The sequence below is a fragment of the Debaryomyces fabryi genome, assembly GCF_001447935.2.
Source record: "Debaryomyces fabryi strain CBS 789 chromosome Unknown contig00218, whole genome shotgun sequence".
In the NCBI taxonomy this organism is placed as follows: domain Eukaryota; kingdom Fungi; phylum Ascomycota; class Pichiomycetes; order Serinales; family Debaryomycetaceae; genus Debaryomyces; species Debaryomyces fabryi.
Genome location: NW_015385644.1, coordinates 1 through 12385, shown reverse-complemented (window position 1 = coordinate 12385; position 12385 = coordinate 1). Strand labels below are relative to the sequence as shown.

Here is a 12385-nt window from a genome sequence, read left to right as displayed (position 1 = left end):
ATTAACATTCCCTTTTTCAGAGTCAACTTTTCTCTTACGTCTACCTCCTCTCATACTTCGTACAAAAACACATTCAGTCCCTAAGAACTTACAATTAGTACAAATAGTTGGGTTCTGGTTATTTTTATCCCCAGCATTTTCAATATTCATTCGACTTATATCTTCACCATCACACTTAATTTTCTTCTCTCGACATGACAAACACGCCCTTCTGGCAACTGACCGTCTAGGAGTGGAAGCTTCTTGGTCAGTTGTTGTTGCTATACTTTCAGACATTATATCCTTTACCCAAGCTTAAGGTATAAAAAGAATGAATTTATTGAACAAAAAAATTGACCATAAATGGAGTTACTGCGCATATGTTGCAGTATCGCCAATTTTTTCGGCTTTCCGGCAACTGACTTCAAAGTCATAAGACTTAATATATTGAGGTATTTAATCAACTATATTTGAGTTTTTAACTAAATACATATTATATATAATCTATTTACCAGTATTTTTCTTCATCTTTAACAACCTGAATATTTGGACTAATTTGACAGAACCAGTCAACAATTCTTCCTTAAAGTAGAATAAAAATGCGGCTGTACTGATTGACTGAATTAATTTTACAGTCAAACCGCCGTACAAGCCTTCGAGACCTTCATCCTTAATAATCTTTTTGATTTCTTGGATCATCGACAACTTTATGTCTTCCTCATCAGAAACCTCCTTCGATAATTTCTTCTTCTTGACGTGCATTCTCGACTTCAATGTAATGTATGGATACGTCAACGATGTGGCAATAAGTTTACCTAACGCACCTATGAAAAAGGCATTGACGGCAGTGAAAGACTTCTTACCGTTCTTGGCAATTATTACGTTCTTGATCTGCTCGAAAATGGTGTACTGGATAATCGGGTTGATCACCAACACCAACGCTGGTAACACACCTGCGAACAAGGTGCCCACACCATCGTTCTCAATGATGTTGAGGAATGTCTTGAAAGTGGATTGGGTGGCCTGCTTTTCTCCATCCGAGCCCCTGTTCTTGTCGGTCATCATTCTGGTGTTAGCCACCCAGAACGGATTCGACCCAACACAAGTCACAGCCCCGGCGATAGCACCCGTGATGATTGACTGCACCGTCGATAACCCTCCTCCCTTTCTCTTGCCTACATTGGCCCTCAAAAACACATTCGACGTCAACTCGTAAAAGTAGTAATAGATGAAATTCGTTAACGTTATACCATATAACGCACTCTCCAATCCCGAGTAGAGCCCTAAAACTCCATTTTTCCTAATGATCTCCTGAGCTGCTTGGTACGACGAAGACTTCACTATCTTATTTACAATTCTGTAGTGGTATTCCTTAGCCTCGACTTCTTTCTCTTCCACTTGCTTTTCTTCCTTTTTTTTTTGCGTAGTTTGAGCTAACGTTGATAATGTCACCAATGGGTACGTTACTATCATAGATAACGCACCTCCACCAGCGCCCGCAATAGCATGGGCAAGTTCTTCGATTTCGGCCATTTTTGTTGTCTGTTTGTCTCTGTTAGTCTCGTTTCTGATCCGATACTTAATTCTTGGACACGTAGTCTCCCAAATCGTATATATATATATACACTTAAATGTTTATTTTGATAGACCGTGGCTATTTGTTTCCAATCACATGTAAATTCTATTCGTGGGGATAAGATCTGAGTTTTTGATATATTCGCGTGTATATCATTTATTACTTAATTAGGAAGTCTATAATTTCACTACATCAGCTCATTAAAACATGAATATTCGTTAGTAGTGATTTGCATTACTTCGGAAAACAATTATTTGGACGGTTATAGCAAGATGGAAACACAAAGAGGGTTATTTACCAAGTTGGGAATATTCGGCGTTATTGCCATCGCCCTTGCCGTAGGTGGAAAGAGGCATATCTCAATGAGGAAGGATCTCAGACATAAAGGTGATTCCGATGCACTTGTAGATTCGAAGCAAAGAGAGTTTGAAGACAGCACGTTGAGACCAGGGGTTCCATTGAATGATGGTGATACTAAATACGTAAGAGAATCGAAGTATGTGGGAGCAGGGTCTTCGTACTCGAGCAGAAAACCTGGAGACAGGCTCTCGATCATGGCATATTTCGGAAAGGACTAGGAAGGTTAGTGGAGCATATTTACTGAAGAGGGCCTGCATTAATGGGAAGAAGAATGTGAGATTGGAGGTTGCATTCAGCAAAATGAAGAAAAATTGCAAATAGGATATAAATATGGAATTAGGCATAAATAGCAGTGTATATAGGTCATTGATGAATAGCCAATAAATCTTTGAAAGCCATTTCATACATCATATTTGACTTGACGAAGCTTTCGATACACCATCCGCAGAGGAAGTTTTCGTGGAGTTCCTGTAAGATCATAATGATGATGGATTTAATTTTGTCATCTTGGTTGAAAAGGTTGAGCAATAGAAGCTCGATACCCTTATTCTTTTCAAACACTGTCGGATTACCGTGGGCAGAGCTGGTTTGTAAAGTTGCGGACGAATTAGGAGGAATCAAATACGTTGCTAGCAAGAACACCTCAAGAGTCTTACCGCTTATCAAATACTTCAATATGCTGTACCATATGTCCCAATCATTGAGCTTATTAGACGAGCTATTCAAGCTTTGCAAATGGTATTGCAAGTCGATCATTACGTTCATCTCATTTGCCAAATTCGGCAACAATAAGTTATATACAATCTTCCCACTGTACAATTGGTTCTGAAATTTCTTAGAGATCGACTGGTAGCACGACATTTCAAGTAGCTTGTTGGAATCACTATTCCAGAAATATCCAACTCCCTCAAGCAATAACGTATGTGCTTCGTCCGGGGGTAGCAAGTCGCTATTGAAATTTCTCAGACTTAATAGTATACGAACAATTTCATTAATGTGCCTTCTAAAAATCATTTGTATGGTAGTCAAGTCGTCGTTGTAATTAAATAGCGACAACTGCAACGTAGACAAGAATTTTGCATCCTCTGAAATAATAGAATTTTTGAACATATTTTGTTCAGAGCTTATAGGACTCGAGGAATTGGACGACAAGAATAACTCATTTGAGTCTAAGTCGTATAATAAATCCCATAGTTTATCGTTGTGTTTGAAAAATGGATTAATTGTACCCGCAATATATGAATCACATTTTTCAAGGTAATCTATCTTCGAAACATCAAGAATCGGGAAGATATTATAGTTGGTTAATAACCCGCTTAAAATTCCTCCACCAGTAATTATTTTTAACATTAACAAGATGTTGTCAATGATATATCCAGCAGATTTGTCATAACTTAAAAAAACAATTTTCTTTCCCACCAAAATTGCATTAATTAATATTATAATTGGGGGAGTTTGTTGTCCATATATCGTTAATTCACTATTGTGCAAATCAGTCACAAGCCTTGCGCTTAAAAGATTTATCAAATCAGCCTTAAAGCTCATGTCGGTAGGATTTAAATAGTCTCCTATAGTATCAGGCAAATCTATCATTGGTATTTTAATAGGAATGTTCATATTATTAAAGTTAATGATTGAATTGAAACTTAAATCCTTCCTAATGAATAAGTCAAAATTATAATTATTCGCTTTACTTAATTCCAACAAACTCATCCTAAACTTCTCATCTTTATATATCTTATCGTTTATTGGTAAATCTAGGATCGAAGTAATTAAAAGCTTTTTGATGTTAGACAATGAATTTCCCAAACTGAAATTCTTGACGTTGATGGCCTCAAACAAATTATGCAAGTGATCTTCTTCGTTCTCTTCGAAATAACTATTCAAACAAAGCATTAACAACGGCTTAAAATTCTTAAAATACGGAAGCTTAGTTATAATTGATATTGACTTCACTCTGGAACCTCTCTGATAAGAATCATGTTTCACACTATTAACTAGAGTATACAAATAATAAGGTGCGTCCTCGCATGTCTTCTTGTCGTAGATATATTGAAATTCTCCTGTATTTCTGTCCTTAAACAATAAAAACAACGTAAAATCTTCCTCTCTTTTATGTATTTGGTCTGGTATCATTATTTCCGGTAAGAAAGTCAAATTCGTTTGCAATCCAGGAATTTCACGAGGAAATTGATGAATTAAGGACGGCCCTTTATCTATGTGAAACTCGGCTGTTATAATGTATTCAATGTTGCTCATAGTTATAACTAATGCTCTATGTTAATTTATCTCCAAGCTACCTTCAATTTCATTCATATTTAATGAAAATGCACTTCCAATTTTGACTTTTTTTTCGTTTATATTGTTCTACGCGTAAACAATGCAAGTGGTTGGCGAAATTTCCAAATGCATTCTGCTATCTAACGATACCATAATAATTTTACAATTCAATTACATACTATATAAATCAATTATATATGACACAAGATTAGTTATCGAAATAATCAGCCATTTCTTGGTCTAATTGTTCAACAGTCTTTTTAGATTTTTTGGCTGGCTTCTTTTGTTGAGCTGGCTTAGCCTTCTTACTCTTCAAGTTAGCCTTAGCAGCAGCTTTAGCAGCAGCAAGCTTAGGGTTAGCTGCCTTAGGAGCTGCAACCTTGTTAGCGGCAATTCTTGAGGTTAATGGCTTTTTAGTAGGATCAATGATTAATTCTAATTTTAATTTAGAAGATCCGCCATCAATTGGAGCACCATTATATTTCTCAACAGCCTTACTAGCAGACTTGCTAGATTTGAAAATAATAGTAGCAATACCCTTGAATTGACCCTTTTCATTGTACGATAAAGCAATGTTTTGAACACCTCCAACTTGCGATTGGAAAAAATCCTATTTATGTTAGTCAAATGTTATATCTATAAAAAATCATTTTGTTAGTTTCGATTATGTCTTATTACTTATTGTAATGTAATGAATTGTTTCTATTATTTATCTGATAATTGTTTCACATAAATGCCTTCTATACCTCCTCCCGTTACTGCATTGTAAGCATTACAAGATTCTCAATCAAGTTCCAGAAAAAACATCTAGAAGCCTCAAACACGACTTAGTCATGTCTTCTGACAATATTAAAAGGGGATGAAATGATTGAGAAATCTTCGCTTCCTGGTATTCAGTGTCTGTAGATTAGTCGAGGTTGCTGGTGTGAGAATTATTCAATTAACATACTTTGATAATATGAATTGAATATTAGCACAGGCAACAAATTACGACGTATTATTAAGATAAGACTGTGAAACACGTTGAATAAGTCAACTCCTTGCAGACTCTAGTCAGTTGTGCGGCCATTATCAGATAAATAATAAATTCCCGTACCAGACGGTTACCTAAAAGGTAGTGATATTAAAAATATCAATTTCTTTGTATTTCAACTCGAAAGTGAAAAAAAGAAAGCACTCCATAGGCGTGAATGGTCTAGCCATTAGCCTAGTTAGCAAAGAAAAAAACATGCCATTTCTATAATCCGTATCCCAAATTTTAGACCCAAAGTTTGGTCTCCCAATGTATACCCTTTATCAACTAAAAGTCCCGTAATACATTATTCACACACCAATAAATAAATAAAACACAAAAAACAAAATAACAAAATAGAAAGAAAAAATTGTATCTAAGTTGAATTAAAAGAATATTCATGATTAATTCAAACATACCTTAATAGCATCTAATTTAATATCTCTTGGCAATCCATAAACAACAACTTTAGTAGCATAAGACACATCTACGGCAGTTGATTTCTTAGGAGCAGCTGGGGTTGATTTCTTGAAAGAAACAATTGGTTTTTTGTTTGATGCACCAATTTTCTTCCCAACTTTACCATTACCACCACGATTTAATCTCTTGGATTTAATCGATTTTCTGGAAGTGGAAATAATATCGTCTAATGATTTATCTAATGAAGACATTTTTTTAGTGATTAGTTTGTTTAATTAACTTATGTAAAGTAACTTAAAGAAGTATTAAAGTAGTTTAATTAATCCCATCCTGCTGGTTAAATCGGCGAAAGGGCGAAAATTCAACATGATGTTATTTACACGCATTGTGTGACCAAAATTACACGTATATGGATTTTGCAATCATTATATGATATCTACGAAGATGATAGGACTTACACTGATAAGATATAGACTGGATATAACGACATAATCAATAGATTATGTGATGAATCTATACTATTGTTATTATTTAGCCGTTTTGATAATTTTTTTACAGATAAAGTTTCTTAATCGTTAAGAATTAACGAAAATCTATAAAATTTCAAAAAGTTGATAAGAATAGATAAGATAACAATAGAACATCAGTTGCAGAGAAAATTTTAAATTCTCCTAGAGGATATCCACTAATCTATGATTACAAGCATGTAAAAGTAATGTTATAATTCCATGCACATTCAACAAACAGATAATCTATAAGGAGCTACAAACAATGAATAATTAATTAAGATTTCACTATATTATACGAAGAAATAAAATGCACGTTTTGGCAATTCTGTTATCAGAATAAGTTATCACATGGTGATTGAATGGGAATGATTATGAAAATGAGATAGTGTTTAATGTCACACTATTACTGATGAATTGAAACTGTTACTATGAGCCTGTCAATAAAAGAAATGCAACAAATGTTTACCATTCAGTGCAAAGCAGCATTTCATATTATAATTGACTGGCATCTAAGCAATGCTAGCATTATTGAAGTTTAGTTTGGTATTGTACGACTTTACTTCCCGATAAAGCCAATGATAGGAGATAGGAAATTGTATCAGTTCCAGCTTACTTCAAGGAACTAGTCTATGAAATTGTCCGATATTTAGAGGTGATTCATTCAAACTCCTCCTTCACTGCATTATTGACAGACCCTTGGCATCCCTCGCCATTTTCGATGTGGTTTTCCAACCATTTCATATTATTTTCAAAATATTGGAAGCATCCAGCACAGCGACCACTAATAGAGCTTCTTTCACTTGATTTAGTACCTGGTGGGTAAATGAAATGTAGAGCCTTCAAGTGGGTTTTGTATGTGTCCCTTCTAGAAAATCCACCTGTTGGGTGGCATTTTGTTCCCTTGGTCTCGCTACGGGGCTCTTCATAAAATGGACACTTGAATGCTTTTAATGTGTTGTGTTTCTTAATATGACGGGTTAAATATCCCTTGACCTTAAATTTAGCTTCACAATGAGGGCATTTATATTTCAACAATTCGTTGATCTTAGTATTCTTGGTTTTTTCACCATTCATGGAATGAGGCTGTGACAGCAGTTTACCTGTTTCTAATTGTTCCTGCTCAGCTGCATAGTTTGTATATGTCTGATGTTCATTAGTGTAGCCAGTATGTGAATGTGTACGTTCAGTACCGTAGTCTGGAACCGAATGCAGGGTGTGATTAGGTTGTGTAATTGATTGCAATAATTGGTGCGACGTTTGACCGTGGTGGTATGGTTGTGATTTAGGTAAATCCTGGATTAAGTCGTTAAATAAACGATCAACATCGTAGAGCGACAGATTATTGTATGACATCGGATCCATATCGTATTGATATTTTATACTCACAGCTGCTTCGGACGATGCGTTAGACGCAGTAGAGGCATCTTCGTCGCATTTTCTCTTCTTGAAACCGCTTTTCCACGAATCGTCTTCCTCAGGACTTACGAATCCTTCACTCGAAGAATAAAAGTCATAAGGTTCTTCTAAAGAAGCATACCGTTCATATTTCTGCTTTGGCTCCACACCACCATATTTGAAGGCCAGTAAACTGTTATCTATACCAGTGCTTGGATTGTAGTTTGAAGTACCCAAGTCATAGCTAAAATCAAATGTATTGCTACTGAAAAGCTCCAAATCGTCGGCCGCACATGCCACGGCCCCTCTACTGACCAACCCTGGAAAGCTACTCCTACTCAAGGGTGGAAAAAGCGTATCCTTATTGTATAAGATTGTGTTTAAAAATTTGAACACATTGAGCTTGATATTCAAGATATTCTTGTTAAATTTGGTGGGGGAATCGTTTAATATTCCAAGAGACAACATATCATCTGTGTGTCCTATATTTTTTTAACGTAGTTGGCTTTCCTTCCAATATAAAAATAACTTCTAAACCGTTACTATCCTTCTTTATAACACTTAATTCTATTATAGACTTCTTCTTTATCGTATATATTCTCCATTTGCAATAAATAGCATTTCTATCTTTATTGTCCAATGAAAATTAAGAAACTAATCTCAATTTTTGGTACGGCATTTCTTCAACTACATTTCGACATTTGTCGGCCTTTCGGTTCGTTTTTCCTAATTTCACATCCACAGATCGATTACAACATGACTACATACACTGCATATGATCTAACACCAATCGCATACTTCTACATCATCAATTGTGGCCTTTGATATTATCTTATATTACTTTTGGGTGTTAAAGATCTGAGGAAAACCTTGGTGTATGTGTGTAAATTTTGATTAAACATATATACACCCATACTTAAACCTAAAAGTAACCTGGTTGCATCTGCATTATTTGACAATTTTTAGATAGCAAATCTTATTGTTTAAATAATTCGGAGAAAGACGAAGGGGGGTGAACCAGATTCGGATATTTCTATTGCACACAAGACTCTTGTTGCTTTAGCTTAAAGGCGTTTGAAAGTAGTAGCTCTTGGAGTATATAGAATTGGAGCAAGCTTGGGCGAACAAGAGGAGGATTGGGGTAAATAGTTAAAGTAGTGTATTGATATAGAAATGTGTCAGTTCGAATATTTTCAATGTATGCAAATAGGGTTATTTTTCACAAGAAATGCATATTTTGATATAAATGCCAAAAGATATCATTCCGTATTGAGGTTGTGTGAAGATTGCAAAATTCAGCAAAATGAGGAATTTCCAGAAAACATCTTGTTCTCTTTAGAATACAAGAAGACGGAGGTATAGCAGTAGGCACTATAGACACGGGAAATATAGGATCTATGTTACATGTAACAAATATTTATTCTAGCAAAACAAAAATTAGCTTGTTCACTACATTACGAGCTTAACGAACCATTTTCTACAAGAAGCGACAATTAATGTGGTGTAGTCCCACATGAAAAATAAAATAATACCTTTGTAAATTGTGTTTACTTGGTTGTTATTATGATGTAATGTCTAATATTTAATTTCTAACGTTATTTTGAATTACTTCGATTATCATAGATTATATGCCACACTCAATTTTACACTAATTTCTTCCAATGCTACAAAAAGGGCGATGTGAGCATACCGACTCTTGACTTAAACCACGCAGATGCATACTAAGCAACATATAGACGATACCATATGCGAAAAATCAGCTCGTCTAAAAAGAGTACTCGAACCCAGTAGAAGAGTTTTAAAGCGATATTTCAAATGCTTACATAATAAACGATTTGTTTACCTTTACAAAATTTTGTGTATCAAGTAGATCAGTCTATGAAAAGGATTTCAAGCTATAGGATTGACACATAGCTATACCATATTTACTCAAGGGCATGATGGATGAAAAGTATCAGACGGACTTCCCGAATTCACACAAGCTCTCGAATATCGATAATTTGAACATGACGAACCAGTCGGTTCAACGAAATCGGCTTCCAACGCTAGGAGAAATATTAGCTAACAAGACAAAACCGCCAGTAAGCTTGCATAATTTTTACAATTATATGAAAGTAACAGACCACAATTCAGATTACCTAGACTTTTGGTTTGATTTGGTGAATCACTTGAATTTGTGTAAGCATTATATACGGGGATTAAGAGATAGCATCATTAGACAGTCATATAACGAGAATCGTCAATCAGTGCCCATACTGGAAAGATCGAAGGCAAAGTCTGTTTCATCTTCTATTTTACTAGATCTTATATTAAATGATAATTTTTTGCAGGACAATGACTCTAAAAGGTTGTCAAAGTTCTTGCGAGGCGACTTGGAAGTGAATCCAAGGTTATCCGAGTTAATTAGTATCTACGATGAACAAACGGTCGCCAACAACTCGGCACAGGGAGGACAAACAGGATACACAGGCTACACGGGGAATGATTCTACCACTTCCATACACAGTCCCATATATAATAATACTAATGACAAGAGGGTATCGTCGAATTCAAGGTTGTTAGAAGACGATTCGTATGTTTCGAACCAACTAAACATTACAGACGCTGACAAATCACAAGTATATGCCCAGCCAAAATACATGCCACTAGAACAACCGCCACGTAAAAGGGTTTCGTCCGTGAATCCTAGCACGGTAGAAAAACTCATCAAAAACTCGCCAAATATGTCCGAGCGAAGCTCCTTTATCACAAGAGATAACCTAAAAGAATCATCCAAGAATTTATTATTGAAATACTTCGTAGAGGATTCGGAGAAAGATTTGTATTTACCAGGTAACCTTAAGAATGAAATTGTAAGAGCCATAGAAGTGGAAGGTAGAGACGATCCTGATGCATTTAATAACGTGAAGATTTATGTCTTCAATAAATTGGAGAACTATTATTTGCCTCACTTTTTGGATTTAGTGGCCATAAAGAACATCAATCGTACTAGTAATAACTTTTTTGTTTCGTATGGGAGAATCATATTGGGATTCTTCTTCTTATTCATTGGGTTTTGGATGAGCTATATTTTTGTATTTTTAAATTACCTGAAAGGTAAAAGGCTTTATATCATCATCCCATTCATAATATCTGCATACTGTTTAATATCATCGATTTACTTCATAGATCCAATCTTGGTATGGCTTGGCTATAGTGAATCATTTACAAACGAAAACTATTTGATTAAAATTAAGGAAAAATTCATACATAGACTATTAATTAAAAGAAGCTTGTGGGTAACAGCACTAATTTTGTTGTTTACGGCAGTGTTTACGGTACTCTTTAGCTTAGTTCCCGGTCATAGATTATAGTAATCTTAGAAATGTATGCATTAATGTAACTTTATGTGTAGATCTAGCAAGAATGGATAAGAGATTATTCGCTATTACGAGATTGACACTTTGCACCAACCTAGGGGCTCAGGTCGATTCAAGAAGATAGATATGCACAATTCTAATGTAATCAAGCAAAGGGCATTGTATTGCTTCGGGTCAGAGCCACATATGAAAAATTGAAACTCATCGCATTTGTTGCCACAACCAGACGGAACACTTGTTACCAAATTCTACACCTAAATTGCTAATTCATATCATACATATAATTAAATACAGAAAGTGTGTTACTATTATAATATATAATAAACAAAGAGAATTTTATAGAAATACTTAGATTAAATTAGTGATCAGAATATGTCAAGCTTAATTTAATAAAGCTTCTCTCTTTTCGTTGACTCTTTGTTGTCTTCTTTCACGAGCAGCTCTGTTTCTAGATCTTCTAGCTTCAGCTTCGTCCTTCAATGATTTTTCACGTAAAGCTTCGGCCTTGGCTTGAATGATGTGTTCGACTAAAGATCTCTTGTGCTTGAAAGAGTTACCCTTGGCAGATTTATATAATGAGTGGTACAAGTGCTTGTCGATCTTACCGGCATCTCTGTACTTAGCCAATAATCTTCTTAAGACTCTTAATCTTCTCATCCACAAAACTTGAGAAGGCATACGAGCGTCCTTGGTACCCTTTCTCTTACCGTAACCCATGTGTCTACCGGCTCTCTTGGATTCTAACAAAGCTCTAGCTCTGGCTCTGGAGTGAACAACAACTGGCTTCTTGACAATGGTACCGTTTCTGTATAACTTTCTGATAGCTTGACGAGAGTTGGCATTGGAGATTTCAGTGGCTTCGTTAGGATCTAACCAGATCTTTCTCTTACCAACACCAACAACACTAGCTGCAAGTCTCTTTTGAGTTCTAAGATTAGCCCTATATATGTTAGTATATTGTTTTCAATATTATATGATTGCTGTCTTATTCACACCACGATGCTTCTGTCTTTCTACCAACTACTTCCACCGTTCCATTTCTTCTGAATTCCCACTTCATTCCTTATTCCCTGAAAATTTTATTTAACCACTTCCATAATTTTTCACGAACTGATTTCTATTTATGTCCCACTTTTGCTCTCTGTCTTCCACATCCCTTTAATCGGTGTTTCTGAATTAAACTCTACAATCATATCTTGAATGCTCCACTTACATTTTAATTAATGTGTGATATAGTTAATCAAACGTTATAACTAGGAAAAATCCTCTTCAACAACGTTAAAATTTTTGTAATAGGAAAGGGAACCACCAGTCTCCTGAGCCCACTGTGAGGGTTAGAAGAGCCTGAAATTTTTTTTCGCTAACAAAGAATTTGTACAAATCACACGACCAATTTCTTCAACTTGTATACAGTACAAAATCGAGAAAAACAGTCACAGAATTTAAACCCGAAGAATAACACGTGTATCGGCCGAAGCCCTAATGGCCGAGGAAA

At 35.4% G+C, this 12385-nt stretch overlaps 7 protein-coding genes across 7 annotated transcripts; 2 read left to right on the top strand and 5 right to left on the bottom strand.

Moving 5' to 3' along the window:
• Positions 1-483: 483 nt before the first annotated feature.
• On the bottom strand, positions 484-1512 carry AC631_05497 (uncharacterized protein; the record flags this gene model as incomplete). The annotated part of the gene is made up of 1 exon (XM_015614326.1): positions 484-1512. One exon carries the CDS (start codon positions 1510-1512, stop codon positions 484-486), a length of 1029 nt encoding a protein of 342 aa, XP_015464852.1.
• Positions 1513-1827: 315 nt separating this feature from the next.
• Positions 1828-2133, top strand: AC631_05496 (uncharacterized protein; the record flags this gene model as incomplete). The annotated part of the gene is made up of 1 exon (XM_015614325.1): positions 1828-2133. One exon carries the CDS (start codon positions 1828-1830, stop codon positions 2131-2133), a length of 306 nt encoding a protein of 101 aa, XP_015464851.1.
• A 145-nt stretch (positions 2134-2278) lies between these two features.
• Positions 2279-4174, bottom strand: MEA1 (Mea1p; the record flags this gene model as incomplete). Its single annotated transcript, XM_015614324.1, has 1 exon — positions 2279-4174. The coding sequence occupies one exon, from the start codon at positions 4172-4174 to the stop codon at positions 2279-2281; it is 1896 nt and encodes a 631-aa protein (XP_015464850.1).
• A 1437-nt stretch (positions 4175-5611) lies between these two features.
• On the bottom strand, positions 5612-5878 carry AC631_05494 (RNA-binding protein; the record flags this gene model as incomplete). Its single annotated transcript, XM_015614323.1, has 1 exon — positions 5612-5878. One exon carries the CDS (start codon positions 5876-5878, stop codon positions 5612-5614), a length of 267 nt encoding a protein of 88 aa, XP_015464849.1.
• A 915-nt stretch (positions 5879-6793) lies between these two features.
• STP1 (Stp1p) lies at positions 6794-7999 on the bottom strand (the record flags this gene model as incomplete). The annotated part of the gene is made up of 1 exon (XM_015614322.1): positions 6794-7999. One exon carries the CDS (start codon positions 7997-7999, stop codon positions 6794-6796), a length of 1206 nt encoding a protein of 401 aa, XP_015464848.1.
• Positions 8000-9471: 1472 nt separating this feature from the next.
• On the top strand, positions 9472-10884 carry RAX1 (Rax1p; the record flags this gene model as incomplete). The annotated part of the gene is made up of 1 exon (XM_015614321.1): positions 9472-10884. One exon carries the CDS (start codon positions 9472-9474, stop codon positions 10882-10884), a length of 1413 nt encoding a protein of 470 aa, XP_015464847.1.
• A 387-nt stretch (positions 10885-11271) lies between these two features.
• RPL19A (60S ribosomal protein eL19) lies at positions 11272-11830 on the bottom strand (the record flags this gene model as incomplete). The annotated part of the gene is made up of 1 exon (XM_015614320.1): positions 11272-11830. A coding segment is annotated over one exon (559 nt), but the record flags the coding sequence as incomplete, so codon positions are not given.
• Between the last annotated feature and the right edge of the window lie 555 nt (positions 11831-12385).